The sequence below is a fragment of the Aegilops tauschii genome, chromosome 4 (assembly GCF_002575655.3).
Source record: "Aegilops tauschii subsp. strangulata cultivar AL8/78 chromosome 4, Aet v6.0, whole genome shotgun sequence".
Taxonomy (NCBI): Eukaryota; Viridiplantae; Streptophyta; class Magnoliopsida; order Poales; family Poaceae; genus Aegilops; species Aegilops tauschii.
In genome coordinates, this window is record NC_053038.3 from 487,385,411 (window position 1) to 487,405,377 (window position 19,967).

Here is a 19,967-nt window from a genome sequence, read left to right on the forward strand (position 1 = left end):
ATTTCGTTGAACACCTTGTGTTTCTATTTGCGAGGCATTGAACACCTTGTTGACGAATGTGCTTATCGTTTTTTTAGGAAAATATCCAGCTACGTTTAGGGGATCCGCGGGAAAAATACTGACGGAGTCAGCCATATGCACCCTAAATTCAAGCTGCGTGGCCCCACTTTTCAGGTTTTAAGTAGGGTGGATAAAAGTGCACCCACCACACAAATTTTGTGACCATGCATGGGTGCCATTCTTAATTTGGCCAGGGGAAAACAGTTAATTAATCTTGTTGTCGTTGCTAGACTAATGCTGGGCCGGTCATCTAAATTGCTTGACAGAGAGCAGATCTAGAACGCACTCTCGGCGCCCAACGGGTGATGGACACGACACCGGCCCTACTCCGTCTCGACACCTATTGCCCAAATGTGACGTGCCTATCAGGCAAGTAAGTTGTGCTTTTTCGGACGACAGAAGAGGCGTCCCTCAAGGGAGGTAGATTAGACAGTCGCTGCACTTTCTAGCCTAGCTAGCTAAGCTAGAAAGATGGGCTGGCCCCGTTCAATCCGATCGATCGACGGGCAGTCGGGCATATTCCGAGCATGGATGCACGCGCGCACGCTCCATGGATGGATGGATCGGCCTTTCAGCGCCTCATCATACGGGTGCCGGCCACTGCCCAAAGCCTAGCTAGGCAGATACGTAGGACTCCATGGCACTAGTCCGATGCTCCGATAGCCATGCCCGGATCCGCCGCAAAGGCCGCACGGTGGGCGGTGAATCGGACGAGCACTCCATCATCATACCGCCTCCCTGGCTCCCCCCCCTGCTCCAACGATCATGCCGCGGCCGGCCGGCCGGCACGCCGGCAGCGGCAGCCTGCCCCCCGCGCTTTGTGTCCCGCCCGTGCCGGCCGGCCGGCGCGCGTCCTCGGCCGATCTCCTGCACGGGCCACTCGAGCGCGCGGTTGGCTGGCTTCCCTGTGCACGCCCGCACTCACCCGTTTCTCACGCCTCCACTCGAGCGGCTGGTTCCTGCTCCTCAGGTGAAAGTGAAACCAACCGGATAGGGGTTGACAGGTCGCTGGACGGAAAGCTTACCTGAAATGATGGACGGACGGTGGAGGGCGGCAGTGGCAGTCACTGGCCGAGCACGAGCACCCATATCCATCCAGCGAGTGGGAGCAGAAAAGCTCGATCCACATGCACCGCACGTAGTACGTTCGCCCGGGATCCACACGCCGCCGCTCCGTTGGCCTAGCACCGCCGGTCATCGGAAGAGAAATGCCATTGTGGTTTGATTGACTCCATCACTTACGTACTACGTGTGGAAGAAACCAACAGGGAAAACGAACGCCATTAGCTAGTTGCTTTCTGCACGTGTGATGGACAGAGAAACATGCATGGATAATACGTACATAGGAATAGGTGGAGTACAGGAACGATTTAAATACTGAAAACAACCACGTGCATGCACTTGATCACTTAGGGTACACGAACAAAACCATCGACGAAAGCTCTACCAGTGAAAACAACCACCGGACGAGGTCGACGGTGCATGTACGTGGTAACTCGTGTGGCTTAGTTGCGCCACCATGCATGGATATGCATGGTTCGTTGTCGTCGGTTGGTTGGTGTTGGTGTGTGGGTAGGAACTACTTCCCGTCCCATAATATAAGAACGTTTTTTACACTCAATGTAAAAAATGTTTTCATATTATGGGACGGAGGGAGTAGCTAGGAGCTGAGGAAGCAGCAGGATGGATGAGGCAGTATCATGGATCTCTGTCGCGTCAGGCTTTGGTTCGTGTCGATCGTGTGGTGTGTTGATGCGGTTCCCGTAGGATAGGAGAACAATCAAACATGCATGCACACCTGGACTGCATGCCCGATCCATTGGTCTGCCGGCTGATTCGCACTATCAATCCACCGGTTAGTTGGATAGATAGACGGATGGATATGATGTACTAGCTGGCTGCAAATCACTTTACTTCGCTCATGTCACTTAACTGGGACTCGAAAGATGGGTGATGTCATTAAATTAAGTAGCCACTTACCATTATAAACATTTTTCGGCTGAACAATATTGCCATTTGCCACTAAGAAAATTTGCAAAATGCATTTTTTGCAAAGAAGATTTATGAATAATAAGTTATGCAATTCGTACCTTCTGTACGTAACTCACTTCATGTTTTTCTTACTGCTTCTCTCTCAGAGATGCTCGTAGAAGCAGGGTGTGTCTGCGTGTATTCATAAAGGCGAGTATGTGTGTGTGTGAGCTTCTACATTTGCACTGTGTTTCTTAAGAAAAAACTAAATTGACAACAGAAGGATCTACTTCAAGGGTGTATATGGAAGGAGAGAAACAATAAATACTTCAGGGGCGTACCCCCAACTTTTGAATCTTGGCGGGCTAGATTTAAAGAGTGCTTTGCCCTACTCTAACACAGAAACAAACAAAGCCTAGTTCGATTCATTACTTCTTTTGTGGACTCACTTTGCGGCTTTGTGTATAGTGTACACTTTGTATTCTTTCCTCCGTTTTTATTTACTCTGCATATTAGATTTGACTGAAGTCAAACTTTGTAAAGTTTGACAAAGTTTATAGAAAAGAATATAAACATTTACCATAACATATATCATGTGAAAGTACATTCAATAATGAGTCACATGGTATTGATTTGTTATTGTATATATTAATATTTTTGTCTATAAACTTTGTCAAAGTTTACAAAGCTTGACTTTACCAAAGCTAATATGCGGAGTAAATAAAAACGAAGGGAGTAGCACCTTGTTTGCATTGCTCTGCTCCTCCTCTTAGAGCAACTCAAGCAGACCCCGCAAAAAGCCTCGGCCCGCAAAATAACTGCCAAAATGCGGGTCGGCGCGGAAAATCCCGCCCGAACAAACCCCTTAAACGACTCTAACCTGCAAATTTTTTGAAGGGGCGCGGTAAAAAAGTCCTTCCGATCTGCAAAAACACAGGTTTCGCCTCCGCTTCTACGGTGCCTTGTATCGCGAGAAAGCAGTTGGCGGGAGTCCAATTGCCATCGGAGCTTTCAGGCTCGCTCCAGGCCACCGCCCCGTCCGTCCCCGGCCGCCGCGCTGCTCATCCGAGCCGCCGCCCATCCGTCCCCGGCCACCGCGCTGCTCATCCGGGCCGCCGCCCGTCCGCCCTGGCCACCACGCTCGCCCGTCGGCCGTCCGATCGCCTGCCGGCCCTCCGTCCTGGCCGCCGCGCTCGCCCGTGGCTCCGCGGCTCTCGAACGGAGCTAGCTAGCTAGCAGCTCAATGGATTCGAAGAGCTAGCTAGCTAGCTCGATGCGCCGGCCGTTCGATCCGGCCACCGCTCGCGCCGCCCCGGCAGCCCTGGCCTCCGCCCACGTCGCGCTTGCCCCGGCCGCCCTGGCCTCCGCCCGCGCCGTGCTCGCCTCGCGTTTTCCTCATCCGCCTGTCCGCCGGATTGACGCGAGGAAGAGGACGACTAAAAAAAGAGCTAGCTGTGGGTCTGTTAGGTATATTCAGAGAATATTCCTTTTTACGAGTTGATTATACGGGGTCTCAGTCTGTCCTCGCTCGTGCCGGCCTGCATATACCCTTTTCCACGAACTGCAAAAGACTTATGCGAGTCGGGATTTTGCAGGGTCTGCTAGAGATGCTCTTACTGCCATATGGCTGGTGAGCCGTAAAACCCAATTGTAAATCTGTAAAAAAAAATTGGTTAATATAAGTCAGTGGTAGCCTCTTCACATACACTTTTTTTTTGCGGAGAACCATCTACTCCCTCTGATCCAAATTAAATGACGTAACTCTAGTACAACTTTACTAGAGCTGCCTCTTTTAATTTGGATGGGAGGGAGTACCTACTTTGCTGTTAGGCATGTGAGAAATGTACTTATAAGTATTTTTTTCCTTGTTTCAGTTAAAATTGAAGTTAAGAAATGCGACTATTCCAGATGTCTTTTCTTATCCCTCGCAAAAACATAGACCGTATGGTTGCATATAGGCTTAATTAGACGAAGGGACAAAACATGCATCAAACTGACAGGCGAGGCCTATGAAAAAGTACGACGTACAATATAGGGCTGTTTGCTCTTTACCCCTCACATTCTTCTCTTTCAACGCAGCTATCATTTGGTTATAGTACGTATCTCTTGTGTTGATGTAATAACATCTACCTGCCCCCGTTGGAAAAGGACAAGAACAAGTCTGCTTGATGTCATGTTTTTTCTGCCCTTTTAAAATGCTTGTCCTGCCTCTTTAACCATGGAAAAAAAATCGTGGTAACATCATTTTACTCGACAATATGATTAGAAATTTTGTGTAGGTCAAGGTTTAAATATATCCACACCAGGTATGTATATTCTAGTTTGAAATGGACGTAACGTTTTATTGTATCTGTTTGACACTTGGGGTAAAGAATTAATAAAATACTTTCATGTTTCTAAATGATTGAGCGCCCGAAAAATCTCCTGATGACAGAATCTTAGATGAATTCATTCGTTATCAGGTTACTAGCTGCGTTAGAAGAGACACGTGCAAGATTTCATCGTAGAGGCGAAATGAAGATGCGCACCTTGCATGTTTGGTGGAGATGATGTATTTTTCACTATATATTTTGCTCGGATCATGTGGATGGAAGATTTTTTGTTGTTGTGTTCTCTTTTATCCATTTTCAATCTAGCATTAGGTGGTTTGCCTAGTTAACAAACCTCCCAAAATTAAATTTTGAGACGATCATGAATAAAACAAAAGGTGTCACTTTACAAGAAAGAGATGTGTCCAATTTAAATATTGAACTATGAGGCCAGGTCAGATTTAAACCCTGGACTATGAAGCCATTCATATATAAAACTTGAACTTATAAAATAAATTAATTTCATCCATGTCTTGATTTTAGATAGTGTTTTTTGCATTTCGGTATTGTCAAAACTTGCAAATTTGCCTCTCTAAAAGAGCTTGCAAATTCGTATCTCCCAAAAAAATTGCAAATTTGTATCTCTCTAAAAAATCTTGCAAATTCATAAATTTCCGTGAAAAAATGAAACTATGTGTGAGCTGGGGGTACAAAAACGGATGGGTGTTGGGCTGCAAATAAACGCTGCGTACTTGGCTCCTGCCACGGGTGCATGCATGCAAGCATTCAATTTACTGACAATAATCGATGTGCGTGTCCTGGGGTTGGTAGGCTGCCTAGCCTCTGCATCCAATATTTGGTGGGTAGGGAAAAGCACTTTTAGTACTTCCTCCCGTCCTTTTGCATATAAGTTTTGTCCCAAGTCAAAATAACTCTACTTTGACCAAATTTATAAAAAAAAAAGTATCAATATTCACAATAGCAAATCAATATTGGTAGATTCATTACAAAATGTAGTCTTATAGTACTTCCTCCCGTCCTTTTGCATATAAGTTTTGTCCGAAGTCAAAATAACTCTACTTTGACCAAATTTATAGAAAAAAATATCAATATTCACAATACCAAATCAATATTGTTAGATTCATTACAAAATGTAGTTTTATAGTATATATATTTGGTGTTGTAAATATTGATATTTTTTAATATAAATTTGGTAAAACTTTTAAAGTTTGACTTGACACAAATCTAATACGCGAGTAAAAAGGACCGAAGAGAGTAACTAAGGACTATTAATCCGTAAATAAATCATGATGATAGAAGAAACAATATTAATTTCCTAATTACATCTGAATATGTGAGCACATACTAAACACAAAACTGTAAATTATATGAAACATCATGTACTAAACATATAGTAGTATAACATCTATGAATCTATGAAAACAGTAAGTACGACTAATATGTGAACCAGTTAAATAGGGGATGAATTGACATATGTCTAAGCTTGGCTCGCGTTCAACAAACACGGAGTGAGGTGGCCGGTGCGTAGAAGCGTGCGGGAACTAGTCCTTCTCTCAAGCTCCAATAGCATGTGGGAAAAAATCACTTATAAGGAGGTCCCAACTCTTCTCCACTCCCGGGTGGCACTAAACTTCCCATCATATCATTACACCCCACATGGGCCTTTAAGATTTTTCAGGAATTATTTCATTTATGGTGCCAAGGCCCGTCTATAATTCAACAATTAAGACATAGTCGTTGGATGGGGGACAAGTGATGGACGATGGATAAGGGGTGGTGCAGTGCACCGGCCGCTCCCAATGGATTACTCAGAATAAAACATAGATGTAAAGAGCCTTACGAGATTTTTTTCGGAAATAAAGATTGTTAGGAGTTTTTTTTCCTTTCTAAATCATAATTCATATACGAAATAAAAAATCATGAAAAAACAAAGAGTCTTTGTGTCATGTGCAAAACGAAAAAATGTATAAGCATGCATTTCTTGTCTTTTTGTATTGAAGGTAAGTTATCAGTTTTATTCTTTGCGGATTATCAATCAGTAACATTCCCTTCATTCACGATATTTTATTATTATTTTGAACTTTTTTTTGTGAAAAAGGCATCTAGATCTCTTGCAAAGGTTCATCAGAAGTATAAAACATCTCAAACATAATAAAAATTACATCGAGATACTGAGACCACCAAACGACCAATACTTAAAACAACCGCCATGAGGTTTGGAGGGTGTGGTGAACTATACAAAGCAATGACAAAATATATCATCAACCAATATGATATTCTATTTCGCGGATGACGTAAATAGTCATTACTGTTTTGAAATTTTGCATACAGGTTCGTCAATTATTATTTTTGCATACAGTTCATAGCCTTCAAAACAGCAAAGCATATTTGGAGGCTGCAAATATGAGTACATTTTAAACGATTTTATGAAGTTTACCATTCAAGCCAAGCTGACTACAATAGTTCAAATATAAAATTGGCTTTTCTTGTCATCAAGATTTCCTTTTTACCTTTCTCTTGCAAAAGACAGCGCAATATATGTACCAGTACCCAACACTCTGCACAGTCGTTTCATATCGCTCTCTCTCTCTCCAGCCCGCACCTCCTTTATATAAGGGATAGGTGGCGCACTGAGAGGAATTGCACCACACCCAAGCAAGGAAAACAGCACAACACACACCAGACCAGAGGAAGAGGGAAAGAGAGAGGCCAGGAGAAGGATGAGGCAGGCGAGCAGGTTCAAGAGGATGTGCGTCTTCTGCGGCAGCAGCCAGGGCAACAAGAGCAGCTACCACGACGCCGCCATCGACCTCGCCAACCAGCTCGTACGTACTCCTACTCATCAACTCATGCATCCATCTCCTCCTGATTAGCAGCACTGCACAGTTAAGCTCCTGATTCTCGATAATCGCAAAGGGGCTGTGTTCAATTGCTGAATGATTCTGCGCCCTAGCTAGAGCAAAGCGGGGAGACTTTTAGCGCACTAATTGCTGCATGATTAAGCAGCTAGCCTGTCTATTGGTCTGCTGGGCCTTGATGATGCGATGATTAGGAAACTTGTAGTACATGCGCACCTGCTGCACATGCATGGGCGGTCTTCTCTCCGCGCTCGTTGACATTGATCTCCTTAATTTGCACAGATTAATGGCATGTGAAATTTGTTTGCATTCAGACCGCAAGTTCTTTTTAGATAGATAGATAGATAGATAGACACCGTGTCAAAACTACATACTGTTCTCTTCTACAGTACTACGTGAGATCGATGATCTTACTTGCCAGCAGCTCTCACTCTCAGTTCAGCACTGGTGGTGGTAGGGCAGAGCTGCTTACTCGTGTCGACTGGTAAATTAATTATATGCTCTGCTACCCAACCCAAGTTGAAGGAGCTTTTTTTTTAGAAAAGGAGGATGACCCCGGCTCTGCATCTGGGAGATGCATACAGCCACTTTATTGATTATTCTCGAGGACCTTACAAAGTATTACAACAATGTGCCTGAATCCACCATCTTGACAACATATGCTGCTACTCCTATCCAAAATGATGAAGGGGTGCTAGCTGGGCCACTATCCAGACCACTCACCTAAGCCTAACATCAAAAGCCGGAAGCCAAAACACATTCGGACGCCCCAGCCGAGCCACATACCGGGTCTGGGGCACAATCCGGTCAGACGCACTCGTGTGTCGTCGCCGCCAACTAATCACGTGTCCGGTCTGATGGCATCCGCAAATTAAAAGCACTGGATCGTCAGCTTCAGTTCTCCTCCTATAGTATCGGCGCATGCATCACTAGGCAGTACAGCTACAGTATTGCATACGTACGTACTAGTACACTAGTATCCCCACCGCATTCAACATGTGTAGGTTATTTCACTCACTACGTACGACAAGTCTTGTCTACTTACTAGTATTACTGTACAAGGAATTCACTCTCGATCACGTACGTACGAACTGTCGGACCGGCTTGAACGTGCGTACTTGCTGCCAGTCAGATCTCAAATGTACTTACGTTACGTACTTACGGTGTGTACGTAGCTAGGAGGTAGCTGAGCAACGTTGGGTGCAGGTGGGCGGGGGCATCGACCTGGTGTACGGCGGCGGCAGCATCGGGCTGATGGGGCTCGTCTCGCAGGCCGTCTACCACGGCGGCAGGCACGTCATCGGGTAATAAGTTGCTACTGTATAATATTACTACTACCACTGTATTTCAGCCATGTATTTGTACTAGTTCATCATAATCTTGTGTCGTCTTGGTGACTTGTTCTACTATGCGCGTGCAGGGTCATTCCCAAGACTCTCATGACCCCCGAGGTATGCACTGCACTGCTTGTCTCCTACTCAACTTATTACAGTACTAGTATTTCATCGGAACAGAAAGAAGCATGGCATGCTCATACATTCCGAGCCTCGATCATGACACTAGCACCTCACTGAATCTTTTGGAATGCCCACCTGTAGTAGTAGCTCCTACTAGCTAGACTAACTAATTAGTCTATTCGCACGAGTGTTTCCTTGTCCTAAGGCTCGTCACAACGAGAAGTATCACTATTATTCATATGATATTATTGTATGATGCTACGTTCACAATACATAGTATCATTGTTTAGTAACATAGTAACCTCATTTGTTGCCATGCATGACACACACTGATACACCATGATACAGTATCATATCATGACACATGACATGCAATCCTCTTTTTTTTTTGTGTCACACCAGTTAAAAATGTCTAATTGACATGTATGATACTCACTTCGTTCCTAAATATATGTCTATAGAGATTTCATTATGGACTACATACGGATGTATATAGATGCATTTTAGAGTATAGATTCACTCATTTTGCTCCGTATATAGTCTATAGTGAAATCTCTACGGAGACTTATATTTAGGAACGGAGGGAGTACTATCTATGATACTCTCGTTGTGACTAGCCTGATCCTAGGAAACACAACACACCCAGAACAGAGCTATATAGACGTATAAAATTGAAAAAACAATGCACAGAATCACCAAACCCCACGTACGGTACGGGAGCACCCGCAGATCCAAGCCGGGCGTGAGCATAAACAACGGTCGCACGCCGCAGCTTTGCGTGCGATTGCGTGATGATTCCGTTCCCCGGCCAGAACAAACAGACAGACAAACATGTATGCATGCTTCCCTTGGAATCTAAATATCCACAGGCCGGGAGAGACATGCTCCTCGATCGGACGAACGTTCTTAAACTGAGATTTCTCTCTGTGCATCATGCTTCGCCCCGTACAGACAGGCGTGCTAATCACTCGCTCGCTCACTGTCAGCAGCTGATCCGGGCAGGCCGGACTCTCTCTCACTCACTCACTCCCTCACTCACTGCCCAGCTGAGCGCATTCACTAGCTTATCATGTGCACTGCGCACACAGCGCTGCTCTGCCTGTGCCTGGACGTGTCGGTACTCGGCGGCGTGTCAGCTCGATCGTGGATGGAGTTAACAGCGGCGCGACAACGCTCTGCTAACATGGAGTAGCTGCTGCTTACTACAGTAGGCCCAGTACCACTAACACCTCTGCAGGCTGCAATGCATGCAGTGCAACTTGCACGCCGCGCAGCATTGGCTGTAGTAGTTGTTGTTGTAGATGTCTGTCAGAACTCAGAACATCGTGACCACTCCCACACCCACAACCGCACAGAACAGGAGTAATGTCGTGGACTTGCTCCCTTCTCCCGCCCGCCCGGCAACGGCAAGCAATCCAGCTTGTCCTGTTGCGTGCCGACATGCGCCATGATCATACGCACAATTAAGCTCTGCATGCATCTGCATTTTTCTGCTGCATGCTGCGTCTGCGCCAGCCAATGTATGAACCAAATCGATGGTCCTTGATTGTCTCTGTGGCAGATCGTCGGGGAGATGGTGGGGGAGGTGAGGCCGGTGGGCGACATGCACCAGCGCAAGGCCGAGATGGCCAGGCTCTCCGACGCCTTCATAGCCCTGCCCGGTACGTACGCTCGCATCATTGCCTCGTTGATTACCGCACTGCATTGCATTGCATTGCTTCTTCTCAGCCTGTCGGTCGCGTCAGATATCTGGCCCCCAAATTCATGGCCTCTGTACGTAGTACTCCTAAATGCTTCTCTGACATGCTGTCTCTGTCTGTTAGTCAACGGACGCAGCTTAAATCTGATGTGTTTTGCGGTTGATTAATTAAGGTGGGTACGGGACGCTGGAGGAGCTGCTGGAGGTGATCACCTGGGCGCAGCTAGGGATCCATCACAAGCCGGTCGGCCTGCTGAACGTGGAGGGGTACTACGACTCGCTGCTGACCTTCATCGACCAGGCCGTGGAGGAAGGCTTCGTCAGCCCCGCCGCCCGCCGCATCATCGTCTCCGCCCCCACCGCCCACCAGCTCATGGAGAAACTCGAGGTGCGTGCGCGCAACTGAAACTTAACCGCATGCAGAAATTCAGAAAACAATCTACAACCAATTTAAGTCTCTCTTGGAATATATCTGATGTGCGATCTAATACTTGTGCATTATTAATCCCCTGCCAGGAGTACGTTCCTTACTACGAAATGGTCGCGTCCGGGCTGGACTGGGAGGCGGATCGCCTAGACTTCTGACCGTCGAGCAGACGTTCGCCATTTCTGTCGGCGTGATGCATGCGGATCCAACCAACGGTGTGCTGAAGATTAGCCTAAGATAATAGCTAGTTCAGTTGTACTCGATCGGTCTCGATGGTCTACATATGGGCATCTTCATGTTAGGGCGTGGTCAATGTGAACTTCCTGTAGCAGGTAGCTAGTGCCCAACCTTTATCTATCTCATTAATTAATTCATCAGTATTAGTTCCAAAGATCCAGCAGCCGAGATTCACTGAAGCAGAGTGCAGTTCTTGGCAATGAATAATAATCTGTATCGGTGGAAATTAAAGTAAAAGATTATTTGAAGTCAGTTGTTTTTTTTTGTTGAGAAAGCAAGTTTCAAGTTTTATGTTTGCTGAAGCTGATGTACCAAAAAAGAGAGCAACAAACCAATGAGTACTCCTTCCGAAGCCCCCGCAAGGGTCACTTTGGGTGGGCTCGGAGCGTGTCACTTGGTGCCCTCTTAGCCGTCGCCACGTGTCATGCTCTGTACCCTTCCTACGATTTTTTTCTATACGCGTTTTCGGCTTTTAAATGATATTTTGGCTTTTCGGTTTTCACTTGGTTTTTCTAAGGTTTTGAAAAAATAGATCGATTTTTTCCGTGAAAAACATAGTTTTTTCCTTCCATGAGAGGCATAGATTTATTTCTGTATTTGCTTCCATGAGAGGCACAATGATGCCTCTCAGAAAAGAAAAAACACGTTTTCTCCTTCTGCGAGAGGCACGGGTTTGCTTCTCGTGGAGATAGGGATTTACTTTCGTGAGAGGCATAGTCGTGCCTCTCGGAGAAGGAAAAACACAATTTTATTTTATTTTCCTTCCGCGAGGGGCACAGATTCGCTTCCGCAAGAGGCACAACCATGCCTCTCGAAAAAGGAAAAAAGCACTTTTTTTCCTTCCACAAGAGGGATGGATTTACTTCTTCTGGAGGGACGCATTTGCTTCCGCGAGAGGCACAGTTGTGACTTTCGAAAAAAGAAAAAACACGTTTTTTCCTTCCCCATAAGGCACAGATTTACTTCTCTTGGAGGTAAGGATTTGTTTCCGAGGCATAGTCGACCCTCTCGGAAAAGGAAAAAATATATTTTTTTCTTCCAAGGGAGGCACGTATTTGCTTTCGCGAGAGGCATAGTCGTTCCTCCCGGAAAAGGAAAAAAAAACATGTTTTCTTTTCTTTTGCGAGAGGCACAGATTTGCTTCTTGTGGAGGCAAGGATTTGCTTTCACGAGAGACACAGTCATGCCTCTCGGAAAAAGAAAAAACACTTTTTTTCCTTCCGCGTGAGGCATTGATTTACTTGTGGAGGTATGGATTTGCTTCAGACGTGCCTTTTGAAAAAAAAATGCACTTTCTTTTCTTCCTTCCCCAAAAGGCACGGATTTACTTCCCGTTGAGGCATGGATTTGCTTCCACGAGAGACACAGTCATGCCTCTCGAAAAAGAGAAAAAACATCTTTTTCCTTTCACGAGAGGCACAGTCATGCCTTTTCAAAAAGGAAAAAAAGTTTGTTTTATTGTTTTTTCTTCCATGAGAGTAACGGATTTACTTCTCCAGAGTCACGGATTTGCTTCAGCAAGAGGCACAATCATATCCCTCGAAAAAGAAAAGAAAAACGTTTTTTTTCTTTTCCTTTCGTGAGAGACACATATTTACTTATCTTAAAGACACGGATTAGCGTAAAATAATAGCTAGTTCAATTGTACTCGATCGGTCTCGGTGGCGTACGGGCTTCTTTGGGCTTGGTCAATATGAACTTTTGGTAGGTAGCTAGTGTCCGGCCTTTATAATTATATATCTCATTAATTAAGTCATTAGTATTAGTTCCAAAGATCCAGCAGCCGAGACTCACTCAAGAAGAGTTCAGTTCTTGGCAATGAATAATAATCTGTATCGGTGGAAATTAAAGCCAAAGATTATTCGGTTATTTGAAGTCAATTGTTTCTTTCTTTGTTGTTGTTGAGAAAGCAAGTTTCAATTTGTATGTTTGCTGAAGCTGATGTACTAAAAACCGAGAGCAACTAACCAATGAGTACCCTTTTGGGAGCCTCCGCAAGGGTCACTTTGGATGGGCTAGGAGCGTGTCACCTCGTATCCTCTCAGCCGCCGCCACGTGTCGTGTTCTAGGCCTCCTGTTGGATTTTATTTTTTTTCTATACGCGTTTTAGACTTTTAAATGATTTTTTTGGCTTTTTGGTTTTCACTTGATTTTTCTAAGGTTTTGAATAAAATATCGTTTTTTCACGAAAAACATGTTTTTCCCTTCCATGAGAGACACAGATTTATTTCTCATGGAGACACATATTTGCTTCAGTGATGCCTCTCGAAAAAGAAAAGAAAAACATTTTCTTCTTCCACGATAGGGACGAGTTTGCTTCTCATGGAGGCACGGATTTGCTTCCGTGAGAGGTAGTGCCTCTGGAAAAAGGAAAAAGCACAATTTTTTTCCTTCCGCGAGAAGCATGGATTTGCTTTCGCAAGAGGCACAGTTATGCCTCTCGGAAAAGGAAATTTGTTTCCTTCCATAAGAGAAATGGATTTACTTTTTGTGGAGGCACGGATTTGCTTCCGCGAGAGGCTCAGTCGTGCCTTTCAAAAAAGGAAAAAATGTGTTTTTTTTTCTTCCCCATAAGGCACAGATTTACTTCTCGTGGAGGCAAGGATTTGCTTCCGCGAGAGGCACATTCGTGCCTCTTGGAAAAGGGGAAAAATATTTGGCTTCAACACGTTTTTCTTTTCTTTTTTCCTTCTGCCAGAGGCACAATTGTGCATATTCGGAAAGGGAAACAAAACATGCTCTCGGTTTGGGTTTTTTTGTCTGGCTTTTTTCATGAAAAAAAGTTCATCAAAACCTTTCAACATGGGATTTAGTTTTAAAGATCTCGACTCGAGAAATCCAACACTGAAAACGATTTGAAGTTTTGACGCATCTACGGAAAAGGAAAAACTTTCAGATTACGACAAGTGATGCTAGGAGGAGGTAAGAGCGACGTTCGCATAGAGTACTCCTTATGATTTCGCCAAAAAACAATTCCGAGCCCGTTTTACTCCAGGATTAAGCCCATATGGGCCCAAAAAACTTGGCCACTGGTCCATCTTTACTGCACGGCTTTATAAGTGACAGGCCTATGAATGAAGCGTCGTACTACCGGGCCACGATGCTGCCAAAAAAACATACACGTCACAAGTGTGGAAAACAAAGAGCGACCACATTGTTGATCTAAAAAGAAGACCATTATTTAAAAAAAGAACAACATTCAATCGACTTCAAACACTTACCTCAAGAAGAAACCAGAATACTTAACAGTCAAGGAGAAAAAAAAATCCACAAAAAGAAAAGATGGAGACAAGGGTATGGTTTTACGCGATGACAAAGGTGGTGTTATTTTTGCGGCTTACCGGCGCATTTATCACTGTAATGAGGCGCTGGAAGCAGAGTTACATGTGATTATGGAAGGAGTAAGTCTCGCAATTCAGCGGTCGAATCGACCAGTTCAGCTACAATCTGATTGTTCGGTAGCTTTATCAGCACTATCTAATGATTCACTGGATAGATCAGCATATGGTCATCTCTTGGCAGAAATCAAAGATTTACTGGAGAATAGGGTGTTTGTTCGTGTTAAAGTTTCTCGTGATGAAAACAAAGTTGCACATTGCTTAGCAAATTATGGTAGATCTAGGGATAGCACTGCGTGCTGGCTAACCAATCCCCTCCTTTTATTTCTGTACTTGTTGCTAAGGATTGTAATTCTGTGAGTTTGGAATAAAACACCCTATTTCCATGGCAAAAAAAAAAGATGGAAACAATTCCTATCATAAGAATTCATGGTAGCCACACTCTTTGTTCGCATCGAATGGTAGCTTTTTTTGACTATTTTCTGCCTTCTATAAAGCTAAGAGCATCTCCAGCCGTTGGCCCCCCAGGAAGCACTAAAAATCGCCGCCTGGAGGCGTACCGGCGCTAAACCGCGTGCTGGGGGCGTGATGCTCCCCAGTCGCCGCGCCCACTTTTTTTTTAAACAAAAACCGGCACAAGGCGCAAATTCAACCAAACTTCGGCGAGTTCATAACATATATAAAATATTTTACAAAAGAAGAAAAAAACACTATTAGACCCGCCGTCGGCCCGTCGCCCTCGCCGCCCGCCGCCATTGAAGCTCTACATGCCGAGGAGCCTGTAGAACTGCGTGTAGTCGCCGCCGCCGTCGTCGTCGTCGCCTCCTCTACGGCCGCCGTCCCTGCTGCTCCCCTGCCCAGGGTCGCCGACGCGCGGCGGGTTGGACGGTCCGGGGGCGTCCTCGTCCTCGTCGCTGTCGAGGATCACCATGCTGTTCTCGTCCTCGCGCCCACGCTGGCGGGCGGCTATCTCCTGTAGGGCTCGGCGCTGCCAGACCATCTCGTCGCGGAGGTAGTCGTCCCACGCTCACTTTAGGGCGTACTCGTCGGAGAAGCCGCGCCAGACTATGGCCTCGCTCCGCGGGGAGGCCGGGCTCCACCTTCGGCCTGACGAGCCAGGCAGAGGTGGGGGAGGACTCGGCGATGCGGACGCCGGAGCTGCGGGTGCGCTAGCTGATCGGCGTGTCCTGGGGCTCCGGCTTGACGGGAAGGAGGGAGGGAGAGCCGGACGAGCGGCTGGACGAGGAGGAGGACGCTGGGTCCATGCGTCTCGGCGTCCACGAGCTCCCACGCCGGCGGGAGAAGGAGGGGGGAGCGGGGTACTCCAGCCTGGGCGTGTTGCCGCCCTCGATGTACTCGAGGACGGCCTCCAGCGTGCGGCCGGGCACGCCCCACCATCGGCGGCCGCCATCGGAGTTGAGCCTTCCGGAGGGCACGATGCCGTTGGTGGCCTCGAGCTGCTCGGCGTGGCGGCGACGGAAGTACGGCTCCCACAGCGGGCTGTCGGGGATGTACCTCGGCCCTTCCCTCGCCGCCTGCGGCAGAGAGGCACGGATACACGCGTTCTCCGCACGACGCGCCACCCCGGTGGGCGGCGGTGGCACCGGGACCCGCCGGCGTTGATCCTCCACGCCCCGGGCACCCGCATGTCCGGAGGGACCGGGTACTCGGCCTCATAGAGAAGCCGAGCTTCGTCCTCGTGAAGGTGGCGGTGGCCGAAGCCATTCGCCGCCGCGCCATCGCCTGGAAAGCGCTCGGCCATTGGATGAACTGGAAACGGCGAGAAGAGAGGGAGGAAAGGGGGCGTCGAGGAACGGGGGCGTCGGCGGTGGAGAGTCTGTGCGCCACCGGTGCGGGAGGGGGCGGCTTATATAGGCGGAGCCGCCGAGTGTACGCGTGGCGGGCGAGGGACGCGCGTTGTCCCGTCTTCACTACGTCGCCCGTGAGGCATCAATGGAGGAGGCTGACCGGCGCGGCAGCGCGCGGCAGCTTTGGCATTGATTCCGCCGCGGAAACCGAGGCGATGAGGATGACGAAGCGACGAGAAGAGCCGAGTCGCTGCCAAGGAGGGCCCGCCAATTTTCGCGCCAAAAACGATTCGGCCGGCGTCCCCCAGCGTGCCGGGTTCGGCCTGGATCCGCCGGCGCCAATTTCGGCCCGAGCCAGCGAAAAAAGGGCCTTTAGGGGCGCGACTGGGCCGATTTTTCGGCCGAACGGCCGAAAAATCGCCTGGAAAACCTTGTTGGGACGCCGCTAAAGATGCTCTAAGGTACGCTTAGGCGTACTTAAAAAAATGGTAGCCACCATGACCATTTCCCCCTAAAAAACACCATGCCCGTCGCTTCAACCATTGCTCTCGTCGCCCCGTGCCATCTACAGTTCTGGCTGGGTTGCGGGAAAAAGAAGGGAATTGGAGGAAGAAGGTGAAGCTTGGGAGATTTCTTGGCAATGTTGGACTCACGAGGAGGAGAGATAATTGCAAAGAACCATTACACTTCGCCACAGTCTAAGCCACGTATTAACGGTGTATGTGACCACTGGGACTCATGTGTCAAGGGAAGAAACCTTTTTTTTTTCGAAAATAACCCCACGCGCGTGTCCCGCCAGGATTCGAACCCGCACCGCGCCGTTTGAAGAGGAAGCTCGCTGCCGCTGCGCTGCTACTCCTTTTCAGTCAAGACGTACGCGTAAGTTTCTTTATTTTTTTGAAACGAGGCAAAAGACTTGCCATTTCATTGATTAAGAGAGAGTAAGAATTGCCAGGTTAATTTGCAGAAAACCGGGTTAAAACCGATACAACTCAGCCTAGAAAATGGACACCACCGGCCAACCTGGCCACATGCCAACAGATGGCCACACGCGCCAGCGAACGACAGGTTTGACTTTGACGACAATCTTTGCGAGGGAAATATGCAGGGCTTGCGCCGACCAAGTCCTCCGCGAACGACCGCCGACTGCCTTTCGTCGTCACCACTTGGACACAATCCACCGCAGCTTCGACTCCACAACAACCAAGAACCACGGAAGAGCACGTCAAACACGCCGGATAGACCGACTACCAGAGCCCGAGCCGCGACCCCAACTCATCTTGGCGCCATCATCATTGCCAAACAGACATTGACACCCCTGGCCTCGACGAACCAGCCGCCACCAACAACCATCGGTCTCCTAGTTGCAGTCCGCTTCAAGACGATGCCCCCAAGGAGGAGAAAGGCGCTAGGAGAGAGGTGACCGCGGGGAGAGGGGTGAGGGGTGACCACACCTCCACAACGACGCTTTCAGGAAAGATCGCGACACCCACGGGCGCCGCCGTCGATTCCGGAGAAGAGGATTTCTCCCGGAGATGCCTCGACCACCTGCATCCCACACGACAGACCACCAACTGCAGCCCACCAACCACCGCAGAACATGTCGAGGCCGACTTCAATCTAGGCACGGGACCCCTCGATCCGCCGTGCCCAGATGCACTCCGCCCTCGGGCCGAAGCCGCCACCACCAAACCCGGGGCCGCCGCCCCGGCAATCAGTCCACCACCGCTGACGACATCACCACTAGAGGAGCTAGACCAGGCCCATCGGCCCGGAGCTCGCAACACCAGATCCAGAGGCAAGGGAGGGCCTGACCAGATCGATGAGCTTGCAGAGGGCCTCGCTGCAAAAGGGCCGGCAGGCAGAGAGGCGCCGGGAAGCCGCAACCTCGCGCATCGCCAAGAACCTCCGCCGCCAAATGGGCCAGGGCCACATCGAAGGATGGGGAGGGAGGGCTGTCGGTGTCAAAACCGGCGGATCTCGGGTAGGGGGTCCCGAACTGTGCGTCTAGGATCGATGGTAACAGGAGACGGGGGACACGATGTTTACCCAGGTTTGGGCCCTCTCTATGGAGGTAATACCCTACTTCCTGCTTGATTGATCTTGATGAATATGAGTGTTACAAGAGTTGATCTACCACGAGATCGTAATGGCTAAACCCTAGAAGTCTAGCCTATGTGTATATGGTAATGAATGTGTCTTATCCGGACTATGCTCTCCGGTTTATATAGACACCGAAGAGATCTAGGGTTACATGGAGTCGGTTACATAAGAAAGAATCTTCATAGTTGGTCGCCTAGCTTGCCTTCCACGCCAAGGAAAGTCCAATCCGGACACGGATATAGTCTTCGGTCTTTGTATCTTCACGGCCCATCAGTCCGGCCCATAGATATCAGGCTGGACGCCCGAGGACCCCTTAATCCGGGACTCCCTCAGTAGCCCCCAAACCAGTCTTCAATAGCGAGGTGTTCGGCACACATATTGTCTTCGGCATTGCAAGGCGGGTTCCTCCTTTGATGATCTCCAAGTAATGTATTCGGCCATTGATCCAATGTCGTCTCCTTGGCTTCTGCACGTTTTAAGTAATCTTCGTTCTCCACGTGTCGAGTGAATGTGAAAAGTTGGGGTATTTTTGAATAACACCCTGTCTACGCAAGGAAGAGCGCCTATTTAAAGAGATTGGATCCTAGATCCGTTCAGCGCCACGCAGAAGAAATCCCCAGAGACTGCTTGGGAGAAACCATTCTAGCATGGCCAGCGTTCCCAGCTCCTCCGCTCGTCCCGGCCCAGAGAAAGGCGAGTGGGAGAGGTGTTCTGTGTCTCATAGCCAATTGACGAAGTTGCAAACGCAAGGATTCCTTCCCCCTGCAGATCTAGTCCCTGTTCGGACGGGGCTAGCTTCCTTCAATGAGGGGACTCAGGCAGAGGATTTCCCCAATCCGTCTGGGGGAGAGCGAGTGTGTTTTGTCCCCTTCCTGCTAAGAGGCGTTGGATTTCCAATCCATCCGTTCCTCCGAGGACTTCTGGAGTACTACGGCCTCCAGCTGCACAACTTCACTCCGGCCTCTATTCTGCACATCGCGGGTTACGTCGCTTTGTGTGAACTATTCCTGGGCGTCGAGGCTCATTTCGAGTAGTGGAGGAAGTTGTTCTGTCTCGTCCCGTGCAATCACGAAGGGTCAATATTTGAGGTGGGCGGAGCCGAAGTGTGGCGCGTCGCTGATACCGGATATCCATCCGGCACACCAAGGAGGGCACCAGATGGATGGCCCTCCGAATGGTTCTATGTTGAGGACGTCCCGCTTCTTGACCCGGTTCGAAAGGGTCTTCCCGAATTTGCGGGCGTCCCGCTGAAGAAACGCCACAGTTGGCGTCCCCGAAGTCTTGAAGAAGACGACGGCGCAGAGGTTCGTCAGCTGATGAGCAAGATAAAAGAGCTCGCTTAGTCCGGGCTCACAGTAATCGAGGTTATGGCGATAGCCATAGCGCGAGGGGTTCAACCGCTTCAATACAGAGGGCTTCCCATGTGGCACTACAATGGGGAGGATGACGCCTCTCGCTGTGGCCGGAAAGGTCCGGATACCCCTGCCGCTTTGGCTAAGATATTAGCCGGACTGTTCAAAGGGGAGGAAAAGGAATTTCTTCGCATCAAGCTCAGAGACGGGTACTCTATGTATAACCCTCCCAGTTGGGTAAGGCCCAACCCCTCTGTTTTTACTCCTTCCATCTCCAAATTGCCTTTGATAAATTTCTAGTTTGTTTGCTTATGACAGCACTGGCGA

The 19,967-nt window shown here is 48.3% G+C and overlaps 1 protein-coding gene across 1 annotated transcript; it reads left to right on the forward strand.

Moving 5' to 3' along the window:
- The first annotated feature begins 6,948 nt into the window (after positions 1–6,948).
- LOC109756374 (probable cytokinin riboside 5'-monophosphate phosphoribohydrolase LOGL3) lies at positions 6,949–11,291 on the forward strand. Its single transcript, XM_020315223.3, has 6 exons — positions 6,949–7,186; positions 8,426–8,523; positions 8,640–8,670; positions 10,238–10,337; positions 10,549–10,763; positions 10,892–11,291. The coding sequence occupies exons 1-6, from the start codon at positions 7,082–7,084 to the stop codon at positions 10,958–10,960; spliced, it is 618 nt and encodes a 205-aa protein (XP_020170812.1). The 5' UTR covers positions 6,949–7,081; the 3' UTR covers positions 10,961–11,291.
- The last annotated feature ends 8,676 nt before the right edge of the window (positions 11,292–19,967 follow it).